This window comes from Elgaria multicarinata, chromosome 11 (genome assembly GCF_023053635.1).
Source record: "Elgaria multicarinata webbii isolate HBS135686 ecotype San Diego chromosome 11, rElgMul1.1.pri, whole genome shotgun sequence".
In the NCBI taxonomy this organism is placed as follows: Eukaryota; Metazoa; Chordata; class Lepidosauria; order Squamata; family Anguidae; genus Elgaria; species Elgaria multicarinata.
Genome location: NC_086181.1, coordinates 35,127,009 through 35,141,198, shown reverse-complemented (window position 1 = coordinate 35,141,198; position 14,190 = coordinate 35,127,009). Strand labels below are relative to the sequence as shown.

The 14,190-nt window shown below is 45.3% G+C and overlaps 1 protein-coding gene across 1 annotated transcript; it reads right to left on the bottom strand.

Moving 5' to 3' along the window:
- BCL7C (BAF chromatin remodeling complex subunit BCL7C) lies at window positions 1-13,430 on the bottom strand. Its single transcript, XM_063138442.1, has 6 exons — window positions 12,776-13,430; window positions 10,657-10,735; window positions 10,144-10,252; window positions 7,545-7,706; window positions 7,352-7,437; window positions 1-4,252 (listed from the first exon to the last, which is right to left on the bottom strand). Exons 1-6 carry the CDS (start codon window positions 12,865-12,867, stop codon window positions 4,100-4,102), a joined length of 681 nt encoding a protein of 226 aa, XP_062994512.1. The 5' UTR covers window positions 12,868-13,430; the 3' UTR covers window positions 1-4,099.
- Between the last annotated feature and the right edge of the window lie 760 nt (window positions 13,431-14,190).

Genomic DNA, 14,190 nt, shown 5'->3' with positions numbered 1-14,190 from the left:
ATGAGGAATATATTTTATAGACTAGGAAAATTACAATGTAAAATCAAAACCAAAAATACTGCTTATAAAACACTGGGTATAACGGGGGGAAACACTCTTAATACATTATTGCTAAAATAAACAATGGCATACTTCCTTCTTCTATTAGGTGCTTCACCATGAACTAATGTCTTCGGGCCTACATCAAATATTGAAAAGCTCCCACGCGGAATAGCATATCCATGTGAGAAATTGTGCAAATACCGTGTGTGACAAGACATACAGTAATTGTCTGTCCTCCTTGAGGCAAACCCACAATGGGCCGTGTTAACTGATGCCAGGGGCGTGCAAATGGGCCTTGTCACACGCAGCAGTCTCCGCTCAGGATTGGTGCCATTTGTTGAGGCGTTTGAAGCATGTCATACCTAATGCAGAGAAAATGCCTTGGCCATCCTTAAGAGGAAGAAGGTTGGACAGCCACCTCAGTACGTAATTCCATATGTGCTTGTTTGTCCCGTGTTTATCTTTCAGGAAAGAACCCTTTTTTTCCCCCTTTTCCTCCCTCAGACGTTGAACTCCACCTCCATCCACCCCACCATGTCCTGGTGAGTTCCTAAGACCCAGCTGACGTGAATGTTCAATTTCCAGGCTTGACTCTGCCACATAACAGGGTGAAGTGCTTCAGGGGGGATGGGCGTGGGGATTGCTGAAGGCAAGAACGGGTGTCAGAATGGTGCACCAAGACATCTTAAAATGTTGGCCCTGGCAGGCTGAAGGGACACCACTTTGGGGGTTCTGCCTCAGGCCATAAAACAGCTTGGGCCAGCAGTGAAGGGGCTTAGTTAATAAAGCTGTTAAGGCGGGTCTGCCCTTCCAGAAAAGACTGGCAAGTGTTCCCACTTTAAACATAGCAAGGTTCAGAAATGCCGTTCTGAAACCCTCACAAAGCCAACAAGACTTACCTGCACTCATTTTGAATGAAATCAGCTAGGGGACTTAACTCTCAGACTTGGACTCCACTGGTAGCATTGCTCCCTCTTTTCATATTCGATTTCCTTATGCTGTGTTGTTCATTTGTTACTAGCCTACCCACGAGGGTGAGGTTCTTAATGACTGAAGCAGGGAATTCAAAAAGCAATTGTCATTCCCCTTTCCCCTTGTAGTAAAAACATAACAATTAAGTAAAGCATTGACGTTTTGCTGCTCTTTAATGATATCCTGAAATCTGTCAGCTGAGCGGGGTGGACAACCTCACCTTGCCCAATGGTAGCCCCCCCCCCTCCCCTCCAGTTCTGCTTTTAAGAGCTGAATTGGGTCAATGGCCGTGTTCAGAAGACACCTGAAACCATGGTTTTAACTACGGTGAATAAAGCAAAAGGCCTTATTCACCGTGGTTAAAGCCATGGTTTCAGGTGTCTTCTGAACACGCCCAATGTCATCTATGGGATTTCTAATGACACACACCACTTGAAACCTGCATCTTACGGAGAAATTAGATCGAGGACTGGACTTGAAAGAAAAGGTAAATTGGGCGCGAATGGCTTGTGTGCACACCAAAAAGACAGCAATTCCCACCTGGATGGATGAAGAACGCTAGCAAGGAAAGATGGCCAAGGATTTCAGAACAGCTCAGGTTGGGAGAGAGTAATGCCGGCTACACCTGTCCTGACAGCTGGGCCTCCTGCCTCAGGAAAAAAATACCGAGCTAGCAGAGTAGCATGGACAGTCTTCACTTGAATCTCAGTACACTTCTTGAAACGATCTTGTACTTTACGTATACAGTTAAATCAATGAGGCCTTATACTACTTGGAGAGGTGTTTGGTTACATCGATCAAGCAATTAGTGCTCTTCAGAACTCTTATTCCACCGAGAAACAGGCAAAGGAGGAAGCAGGCGCCGCAAGGGAGTCATTTTAGAGCAAAAATAATAAGGAACGGTTTTAAAGACTGGTTACTGAACACATCAAAGCTTGTAAACAAAAAACAACCCTGCATCTTGTGACATTGCTATTCATTTTGATTATCAGCTGTGATGTCATGGATGCCTACAAACTATTATTATACGACACATGTCTTCAGGCAGGTACGAAGGATAAGACAGGTACGAAGGATATTGCCGTGTCTTTATGGTACCCAAAGTTCCATCTTAATGGAATGATTGGGAAGTGGAGAGAAGGGACAGAAAGTACTGCCAAAGCTCAGTCAGCGGTAAAGAAAGCTAACAACATTTCGTGTCAGGCATGGTGCTGCGGAATCACAAAGCTTGCTGTCGAATAGCAAACGCTATAATGAAAAATGTATGTATATACACCACAGAATCCACAGCCCAGATTAATTCTCTACCCCACCTACAGCACTGATAGATTCCTTGTGCTTTGCCTCTTGTTTTCCTCAAATTCTCCATCCAGATCTGGGGACGGAACTCAGTGGTCCCGACCCTCAGTGGTCAACCTAGCAGACTCTATGCCTACAAAGACTGGTGCCACCCAAGATATATGGGCCAGAAACTTCTCATTCTTGCTTCCTATCTCTACAGATGAGGCTTCCTTCCCCTCCTAGAGTAGAATTCAAGATCCACCTGCTCCTTTGCTAGGTGTTACTTAGAACCAAAATCAAGAGGAGAGCATCCAAAACAGGTCAGAAAAAAGAGAAACAGGTTCTCAGGATGCAAATTATTTATTTTCATGAAGCCCGACATGTTTCGGCCTGTACTTTATTCAAAGGCCTTCCTCAAAAGGTTGTTAGAAGATAGTATCTGCAGAATTTCCTCTAGCAAAATAACTGTTTCCTGTGATAATCTATGGCAACCTTTGAATAAAGGACAAGTCGAAACACATCGGGCTTCGTGAAAATAAATAATTTGCATCCTGAGAACCCGTTTCTCTTTTTTCTGACAGGGATTACTTAGAGCCAGAACCTACACGATTGTAGCTCTAGAATGTTTCAGTTCCAAGGCAGTAAGCTCAAATACATGAAGTAACAATAGTACAGAAAATACTTCTGAGCATGCATAGTGACTTGCCCGGTCTTAACAAAATAGCCAAAAGCAGACCTCACATATCTAGGATTAGACAAAAGAGCTTTTAGGACAGAGCGTATAACTTTGGTGTCGGCTTTACCTCCAGGACTCATTTTAGCTATTAACGACTGATCCTTCACCTATTCAGGGCTGCATGTATCCCGTGTGCCTGCAAACCAGGACGGGATTTGGCATCCTAAGACACTGTAGCTTATTTATTTTTAAAGTAAGTTCCTGGTCCATAGGATTCTGAAGACAATCCCAAAAACACGTCCACGTCCCTCTCCACTCTTGTCAGAGTCACAAAAGCAATAAAACCAGGCAAAACGAAGTAAACTTAATTGGCATGTTTCGCTGGATTCGCAGGATGTGAGTTTCCTGGTTGCAAAATTGGGATTTGGGGTGGACGCAGACTTGTATGCACTGGATGCTCTTCCACTCTAGGTTGGAAAAATAGAACCTGAGAGCCTTTTGATTTTCCTGGTGTGTGTGTTTAACATCCCTTTGATCCTTTTTCTTCTGGCAAGTGTGCTTACGTCTCCCTATTAGAGAGTGTAATTTTCATTTCCTTAATAGGTACTGTGCCCCATATGACACATTAGTTAGGCTAAGCCGACATGACCATTGCCTCCTCACCACCAATGTCCCTGCACCTGCCTCTGCTTCATACGGCATTTGATTTGTACCCCGCTTTTCTCCCAAGAAAAACGGTGCTAAAGGTGGCTAAGCCGCTTGTGCTTCCCTTCCCACTGCCATGTTCCCTTTTAATACTGCAAATCATGCATGCAGTACGTTTTTTAAAAAAAAACACAAAAAATGGCTGCCGTATGTAAACAAACATGGCCGCCTCTCTGTCTCCAACAGCGCTGCCATGTTTATTCACCTACCTGAGCCTTATGATGGCACTGTGCCAGCAGCGAGGGCAGTGAAATGGTGACAGTCCCCAGATGTCTGGGGAGGAGGGGCAGGTGTGGGCTGTCCTGCACCACATTTTACTAGCAATCTATTCTTCCCAGCAAGTGCCGCCCAGTCCTCGTCCCCATTTCCCCAAACACACACACCCTATCAAAAGAGGTGAGGAGGGCAGAAGCAGGCCTCAGCTTAAGCTTCCGAGGGTTGGCTGGACTCCGAATCTCGTGCCTCAGTGCGGATACGCTTCAGTGGCGGAGCTCCCAGCGATGGCAACTCATCTGCCTCAGGGCTCATCTCTTCACAGGGCTTCTTGGGCTCCGTAAGGCCTGCGGTCTCTGGTGCCTGGAGGAAAATGAAGATGTAAACGTCTAACCTCTTGCCCACTGCCAGAGCCTCGTGTGCTATCAGCAAGGATGGCCAGGTGTCCTCTTCTTGAAGGCCTAACAAAGGACAATCCTCTCTCTGAAGGGCTGTCCTGTCCAGTTAAATGCTGGCCATTTTAAAATTCAGTTTCAGACATTCATTTTCAAGGGATACTTTAAAAAAGAAAAAGAAAAAAAGACATCTTATGCTGCATTCCTATAGCTGGGATAAGTCCTACTGAACTCATTGGGGTTTATTCCTCAGTAGATATATGTAGACAATTACACTGTTAATCTTGCCGGCTCATTTCAAAGGCAAAATGTTATGTATTAGCTTGACAAATTCAGGAGATATAATGAAATTGGGAGTGGACTTTATTTAGGAGAATATACATTTGGGAGGCTGAAAGCATGTTTTGGTTAGGAGAGCCATGCTGGTTTGGGAAGAGGCTACAAGTCATAGGATGATTTTTTTTCCTGCCTAAACATGAACATGATTACACCCAATTTGTGTGGGTCTAGCATGTTTACCTAAGAACATAAGAAGAGCCATGCTGGATCAGACCCTACCAAGAACGGGTATGTCCCTGTGAGATGGGTAAAGCGGAAACAGTAGGCCATGTTCTGCTGTATTGTTCCTTTTATCAAGATTTACGCCAAACATTTATAACCTCTATCTTGCAGCGAATTCCTGGTAGATCAGATGAATATTACATAAAACATCTTCTATCGGATCAGAATCCTCAGGTTACTCTAAAAGTGGCCAGTTTTTGTGCGGCTGCCATAAGCCGACGGAAATTAATGTTGAAGAATTTTATTGCACCTTAGACTTAGGCTGAGACTGCCGCGTTTTATGGATTTTATGTATGTATTTTATTGTATATTGGGGTTTTTAATATTATTGTGATGATGCTTTTCTGTTATGCTGGTCTATGACCGAAATAAACAAACTATGACTATAGTATGACCCTGCCTAAATATAGAAGAGCCTTTACATTAGCGAGATTTGATGCTTTGCCCTCTAAGCTCTTGAATGGAAGATTCCAGGGAATTCCAGTCCAAGATCGACTTTGTCCCTGCAATAATGGGGAAGTAGAAACAGTGGGCCATGTACTTCTACATTGCTCTTTCTATCAGGATTTATGCAGGGATCTTATTTTTCCCATTTTATATAATTATCCTGGTAGGACTGACAGTTTTTATATTTCTTTGCTTCTCTCCGATAAGATACCACATATTATGAATAAAGTGGCCAAATTCCGTGCAATTGCTATAACTTGCCGTAATCTTTTAACCATCGATTGCAGCCTCTGATTGTGTGATACAATTTCTTAGGCTGAGACTGCCGCGTTTTATGGATTTTATGTATGTATTTTATTGTATATTGGGTTTTTTAATATTATTGTGATGATGTTTTCTGTTGTGCTGGTCTATGACCGAAATAAACTTACTTACTTACTTCCTTCCAGACCAAAGATCCATCTAATCCAGCATTCTGGTTACACAATGACCAACCAGCTGCCTGTGGGAAACTCACAAGTAGAACAGGAGTGCAATAGCACGCTCCCACCCATGTTCCCCAGCAATCTATGTACATAGGCATTCTGTCCATGAACATGGAGGTAGCATATAGCCATCAGGACTTGTAGCCACTGCTAGCCTTATCCACCATGAACGCATCTAATCCTCTTTTAAAGCCATCAAAACTGGCAGCCATCAGTACATCTTGTGCTAGTGAGTTCCAGAGTTTAACTACACACTAATCTGTCCCGAATCTCCCACCAATCAGAACTTTTCACTAGGGCTGTTTCAGCGCTGAACTAGAAATTTTACATTTGTATACACAATAAACATAGGTGAGATTGCATCATACAGAAGTATTAGCTATAAGTGTGACTGGGGTTTCATTGGTCATTTTGGCTAGCCCACCGTCTTTTTGCTGAGGCCACTAACCAATAACATTAGACTCTACTAGTTCTGTTCTAGATTAAAACTGATTAAATATTTGCAAGCTGTTCTTCCAAGAACAAAGCTGAGCTCAAAGGCGACCGCAATTAAATTAAATAACATTTCAGTCACTATATCCATAGCAACCTAACATCAAAAGTACAACCGCATATCAACAATGCAAAAAAAATAAAAAATCCAAATAGACTTTATGCAAAAACATTTCAAAAATAATTTAGCACAAAAATAAATGCTTAATATAAAACATTTCCAGCTAAATGAGCCCTCTAAGAACAATAATTCCACAGCAAATTGATGCAAATAGCCTATAAATGTAAAATATAAAGTGTGTATGTGTGTAAACGTAGAGGCACAAGGCTAATATATTCCAGCCTATGTAGTGTAGGGTGACCATATGAAAAGGAGGACAGGGCTTCTGTATCTTTAACAGTTGTATATTGAAAAGGAAACTTCAGCAGGTGTCATTTGTATATATGGGGGACCTGGTGAAATTCCCTCTTCATCACAACAGTTAAAGCTGCAGGAGCCCTGCCCTCTTTTAAATCTGGTGACTCTAGCATAGCTCCTGCAGCTTTAACTGTGGTGATGAAGAGGGAATTTCACCAGGTTCTCCATATATACAAATGACACCTGCTGAAATTCCCTTTTCTATGCAACTGTTAAAGGTACAGGAGCCCTGTCCTCCTTTTCATATGGTCACCCTAATCTAGGGTGTACCAGGAAACAACCCCTCTCAGACAACTATTTTCCAGTGGAGGCTGGTGGCTCCGATGTCAGTGGGGCAGTGAATCCGCAGTGAATCCGGGTTTCAGTCAAAACCAGTCAGAACTCTAACAGAGGTATATCCAAGGTGCAGAGCTGATTGGTTCTGACTGGAACCCGGAGTAGATTCACCACCCAGCTGATATCTGAGCCCACAGCCTCCACTGCCAAAGACTGTTATCTAAGCAGCCGCTTTTTAAAATGGTTTTGGACACATGGAACGGCGTACGGGATAGGTGGGAAGGCAGCACTGGGGCCGGCCTGCAGGTCTCGCTCAAGCCTGGGTGTGACAGACCGTTGTGCAAACGCAGCGCAAGCCCTTTCCACTTCCCCAGATCAGCACACTTACCTGGGAATCTGCTATCTTAGGATCAGGCTCTTCTTTGGTTAGCATGGGGGGTTCGTCTGTTCCCTCAAGAAGAAGCACCCCAGAATCTGTATCCAAGAGAGAAATTGAGAGATCATAGTAGGCAGATTTTAAAAAGGGGGGGGGGGGGGGTAAAAGCACCATTTGTCCTTCATTTCTTCCCGGTCGAACCTACCTCCTTCTTGCCCCAGCAAAGGGGGTTGTGAGTCTTCGGCTTTTAACTCCCCTAACAGGGTGGGAGTTACAGTTTGGCTGCGGTCCGGGGTGGGGGTGGGACTGGTGTCTCCCCCTTTCAGTAGGGAGGTCTCCGAAAGAGAGCTCTGGTTGCTGTTCTCATCTGGGGGGGGAAGAAACGGGACTATTAGGAACTCTGGCGGCCAGGGATGAGCAGGTCAGTGGCAGGAAATTTAGGACAGGTAACAAGAAGTACCTCCTTCACCCAACACGGCGTTAACTGATGGGAATTCACTGCCACACAAGGTGGTGCAGCAGGGCCGGCCCTATCATGCGGCAGAATGTGGTGGCTCTGGGCTAAATGGACCTTTGGTCTAATCCTTCTTATAGGCTTGTATTCTCTTTCAGAATTTAAGAAAGCCATAAAGACTGATCTCTTCCGGCAGGCCTACCCAGTTGAATGTTAAGATGCCTTTTTTAATGGTGTGCTGCTTTTAATGATGCACTGGTTTTAAATGTTTGAAATAGTTGTATGTATTTTATGGTGTTTTTATTTGCGTTGTACTTCGCCTCGATCCAGAGGGAGAGGTGGGTAACAAATATTATTATTATTATTATTATTATTATTATTATTATTATTTCAAAAGCAAACCGGGCTCATGGGTGAGGGGTGCATAACCCTCTCCCCAACCGTGTCTTACTTCCCTGCAATTCTCCACAGACGCCTTTCTCTGAGCCAGGATCGCTTCTGATTTCAGAGCTCTGGCTGGCAGAGGCCTCATCTACACCAAGCAGGATATGGCACTATGAAAGTGGTATGTAGAAGGCAGGAGCCACACCAAGCAGGATATAGCGGTATAAAAGCAGTATATGGAATGTGTCAATGGGCCCCAACAGTTGTCAGTGCTCTTCAACACTGCTATAAAGCAGTAGTGTGGCTCCTGCCTTTTATATATTGCTTTCATACCACTTTCATAGTGGAATATCCTGCTTGGTGTAGATGAGGCCAGAGATGTGCCTCAGGAGAGGGGCTGCAGAGGGGAAGCTAAGCAAGTTGCAGACAAGGGTATTGGGGGATGCCTCACACCCCCTTGCAAGCCCTGGTTTGGTTTTAAAAACAACCACCTCCTCTCTTTCTGCATCAAGCTTTCCCCAATTTGGCGCCCTCCACATGTTTTGCACTCCAACTCCCATCATTCCAAGCCAACATGGCCAGGTTGCACTAGCAGCAATACCCGCATAGACATAGATTGTTTTTGTTATGAAACTTTTAGGATTTGTTCTACCTCTGTCTGGGATAGATTTCGCCGTAGTGAAAATTTCATCTGCCACCTTGAAACAAAATCAAAACGTTTTAAGATTTACTGCTTCAATACCATTTGATTGATTTCAACCGAACTTCGAGTCATGATTTAGCACTGCAGCGAGCAAATTTTAACCACAGTTTTTAACCATATGATGACCTATCATCATCATAAAAGAGGACGTGTCCCTGTCTGTCTGTCTTGCCGTCGTCGTCATAGCTCCAAGACCATGAAAGCTAGGCACCCAAAATGTAGTTTGTATATTAAGGGGACACTAGGAATGTGTACTTTAGAGCATCATCACGCGGGGGAGAATCATGTTTCCTTACCGTCACTTTTCTGCCCCCGCGTTTGTCCCTCATTACTTTGTTTCTTTCCAGAAGGGAAAGAAGAAGTAAACAAAGGCCACATGGCCCACACAGGGGCCGTTTTTATCACGCCACTTTCCCTGCGCACAGCATGAGATTGAGGCACGTTACGCTTTTTAAAAAATCGGATTAAAAGAGGTCTATTTCATTACGGAAAAACAAGAGGAAGGAGAAGGAAGTGGATGACGTTGTCTAAAGGATGCGCTCACATCCGTAAGTGGGCAGTAGCAAGCGAGCGATAAAACACTCATTTGATAACTCTAGAAGGTTCTATATTTTAGTTTTTAAAAGGCATTAAATTTCTGTGTCCATGTGGTTGAAGCCTGAAATTTGATTTTAAGCCATGAGGAGCAGACTTCACTATTTATTTATTTATTTATTTATTTATTACATTTCTATACCGCCCAATAGCCGGAGCTCTCTGGGCGGTTCACAAACTAGCCCATAGCTTTGGACTGCATACAGTTTGAAGCCACAACAGATTAGTAGGCCAAGGGATACAGTTAGATGCCTGTCCCTCCTGACACAGGTATATATACCTGACCCCCTCAGGGACCATGACGGGCTATGCCTAGGGGTGTCAGTGGGCGTGTTTTCCCTCAGATGGGGCGGGCACAATGTGGCCAACTCTGACAGCTGTTTAAGTTTGCTTGAAGTCTTCAGTACATCAACATAAAGGCTATTCCCACCTGGGCCCACTTGTTAGTGTATATATATATATAAAGAAAAGAACTGAAACTCCACAAGCATCAAGAAGCATCCATTCTCATCCCCTTGGAGATCAAATCAAGCCTGGGATCAAGTGGCAAATCTTTGGGGATAGCTTGGGCTGCTATGGGGTGTGAATTCACAGGGGCGGGGCTTGGGAAAGTCCCGCCTTGACAGAGCCGTTCCTCCCCTTTCCTGTCCCCCACCTTCCAAGATGTACCATTGAGGTCCAACATGAGTAGAGCAGGGTTGTTCCGCAGGCTGGGTAGCTGGGATCTCCTGTCTTTGGTCCTCTGCTGCTCGCTGCTGCCTGCCAGCCGCCTTTTCTCCTGTTAAGGAAGGGAAGAGAGGGGAGAATTAAGGAAAGGGGAGAAGCTGAAAGAGAAGGGAAAGGAAAGGAACCTCTTGTGCAAGCACTTGAGTCATTGCTGACTCCTAGAGGGACGCCTGCTTTCGCTGACATTTTCTTGGCAGACTTTGTAGCGGGGTGGTTCGCCATTGCCTTCCCCAGTCACAGTTACCTTTCCCCCAGCTAGCTGAGTACTCATTTTACCGACCTTGGAAGGATGGACGGCTGAGTCGACCTGAGCCGGCTGCCTGAGAACCAGCTTCCGCTAGGATTGAACTCAGGCCGTGGGGAGAGTTTCGGCTGCAGTAACTGCCGCTTACCACTCTGCACCACACGAGGCACAAAGAAAGGGAACTTGGGAGAAATCATATAGATGTCTCTTACCTCATCCCGGGGATCCACAATCGGTACCCACTTGTAGATTCGGAGAGATGTATCCCCAACAGTCACCCATCGTTTTTCCCTAGGAAACAGAAAAGAAAAAAGGACACGTGAACCCCATGTGGGCCTCACAACCTTCATCATCTCAGGGAAGCCGCCCATGATCACTACCCATCCCAAACATCCACAAAAAAACCCTGATATGAACAAGGGTCTCTACTTCCCTTGCTCGGCTTCGTCCATTTTCTTCTGCTGCCCCTTATGCCTGGAACGCTCTTCCAGAACATTTGAGAACTACAAGTTCAACCGCAGCTTTTAAAGCTCAGCTAAAAACTTTTCTTTTTCCTAAAGCTTTTAAAACTTGATTTTGTTCTGACTTTATACTGTTAGTTTTACCCTACCCAGTGCCTGTTTACCCTACCCTGTGCCTGTTTGCTTTCTCTTCCCCTCCTTATTGTTTTATTATGGTTTTATTAGAATGTAAGCCTATGCGGCAGGGTCTCGCTATTTACTGTTTTACTCTGTACAGCACCATGTACATTGATGGTGCTATATAAATAAATAAATAAATAATAATTTATTCTATTTCCCGCCTTTTTTTCTTCAAGGAAACCGAGGTGGCATACATGATCTCCTCTCCATTTTATCTTCACAACAACGCTGTCTAAACGCTCAGAAAGCCCCAGGGGTGGGTGCACGGTGGCACAGTGTCAATTATACGATGACACTAAAATTGCGCACCGCCCTGGGGCTTTCTGCCGAAGCTGTGGAGAAAAGAAATTGGAGACGTTCCCCGACTTTTTTCTCCGGAGCAAGGTGAGGACACGCAAGGTGGCATCAAGACAGCCCCTAAGCCTTGCAGCGGAGTTTCCTGATGTCGGGAAGTTGCAGTGGAGGTGTGGCCAGGTGGTACCTGGCGGAAGGCGATCTGCATGGGGTTTTCCAGGGATGCAGCGCCAACCCAGCGCTGTGACGACACCCACCCACCCCTGTGAGGTAGGCTAAGCTGGGAGTCAATGTCTGACTCAGGCAACTTGTGAGCTTCTCCTGAATCCCAGTCCAACACTGTAACCACTATGCCACATTCTTTCTCTCTCTCTCTCCACCTTTACACCCAAGAACATTCAAGGCATTTCATAATGACAACATTTAACAAGATTCACTTAAAAAAAAAGATAAATAAAAAAACCTCTGAAAACAGCCACAAAAGTAAAAAAAAATAGACTGCCGGGAGCCGACTGGCAACAGCAGCTAAGGTTTGTGCCCTTAGACTAGCATAGAAAAAGCAGCCATACACTCCCAAACAGGTGGCAAAAAAAGGGGATGGATCAAACATCCTGGGCAAAACTGAATGCTCCTGCTCAGCTTTGCTCTCACTTTTTGTTTTTAAAGCTTTCTCATTTTTTCAAATGATCAAAAAATGGGTAGGGGCGGACATTGGATATGCGTTTTCCCAATTAGCTCAGTGTTCCTGAAATCCTGCTGCCCTAGGTAGCTAGCTATACTGCCTCTTGGTTTGGGCCAGCCCTCCTAGTGGGCCAGATTGACAGGGCAATGGGGGTCGTGGGATCATATAGCACAACGTTGCCCCAACAGCTGGATGCACGAAACATAACCCCAGACATGTTGATCTTCTGGCCTGCGGTGACGATGGAGTGCGGGGGGGGGGAGGGGGGAGGAGAGAGATGGGGAAGGAAGTGCTGTTTTTCAAAGGCCCGTTCCAGAAAAGGAAGTGGCAAGGGAGTGTTTTGCTGTCGACTCTAGGATCCGACCATCCTGTGCCCTCTCCACCACAGAACAGACAGGAAGTCGTAAAAAATATATGGTGCCATTCCACATTTCCCAGTCCAAATGGCAAATGTTTGCAAAGCCACATGAAATGAATCATGTGCTTCACGGCGTGGCACTTTGGTACGGAGGCCGCAAAAACGACGACCTCAAAGCACAGCTGCCAAGCCCCACAAAAGAGACGGGGCTGCCCGTGCGGCCCCAAAGCCAAAGGTCATCCCCCAATGACCCCCAGGGCAGCCAACTCGCAATCCTTCTAAAAAGGATTAGCAGACGGGTCACATTTCTGTCCAAGTTCCTTTGACCACTACCAACGGATCCCCACCGGCCTCACCATCTGCGGACATGTTCGATTGCTGCCATCACTTTCTTGATGTCATCTTTTGCCCGGCTCCGCGTCTCAGCTCGAACCGCACGTCCCGACATCAGGAAACAAGTTTGGAGAGTTGTGTCGTGTGGAGAGATGGATGGAGAAGAAAATCCAGAGCTTTCTACCCGGGTTGCTACCTTTCGCTTATGCTCTTTGGTTCTCTTTATCCCATGTCTCCCTTTTTCTTTTTCTTTCTTTCTCGACCTGTTTATCTGCCTGACCCCCTCTATCTTCTTTTGCTCACTGCTCCGATCCTGGTGCTAGAAATATATGCGTCACTCTGTCATCCATCTAGCCACCCGCCTCTCCATGCCTGCTTCTCCATCAATCGGTCTCCTTCCGTCAATTTGTGTCAATATTCCTCTCTATCTCTCCCCTCTCTCTTTTTATCTGAGTCCTCGTCTGCTCATCATTCTCCCTGCTGGGTCTCCATCGTTGTTTTTCTACTTCCTCCTCTTTGTCTTCTTTTCCTGTCCTCCGTTTGCCAAAAAGGGGAGAGGAGAGAAAAAAAAGAAAGAAAAAGAACGGAAAAAAGGCGGCTCACCATCGGAAGAAAATAATATAGTTCTTTCAGGGATTTTTTTTTCATAGAGATTTGCAACTAAGGGAGCGCCCTCTGGTGACTAGGAGAGCAGGAAAAAAGTCTACACTCTGAGCACAAGATCACGTCCTTTTGAGAACTGATGGACGGATCAGCCTGCAGGTGGAAACACAGGGGAAAAGAAGGAGGAGGAGGGGGGGGGGACAAATAAATAAACAAAGAATATAAGAAAAGCCCTGCTGGATCAGACCAAGGGCCCATTTAATCCAACGTTCTGTTCCCACTGTGGCCAACCAGCTGCCCACAGAAACCCACAAGCAGGACATGAATGCAACAGCACCATCCCGTCCATGTTCCCCAATCCCCACCAACTGGTGTACATCAGCGTACTGCCTCAGATATTGGAGGTAGCACATAGCCATCAGAACTAGAAGTCATTGATCGCCTTCTCCTGCAGGAATTTAGCCCACCCCCTTTTAAAGCCATCCAAATTGGTGGCCATCGCAACATCTCGTGGTAGCGAATTCCATAGGTTAACTATGCACTGGGTGAAGAACTACTTCGTTTTATCCGTCCTGAATCTCCCAGCTTCATGGGATGATCCCAGGTTCTAGTATTATGAGAGAGGAAGGAAAGTGTCTCCCTATCTACATTCTCCACAGCAAGCATAATTTTGTGCACCTCTAACAAGTCTCCCCTTAGCCTTTTTTCCAAGCTAAACAATCCCTTCTCATTATGGGAAGGTTACAACGCAGAGCAATCTGTTATTTCACAGAGCAAGTTCAATTTGGGAGCAAGTCCCATTGAATTCAATGTGAGTTCTGTCTAAAGAAACATG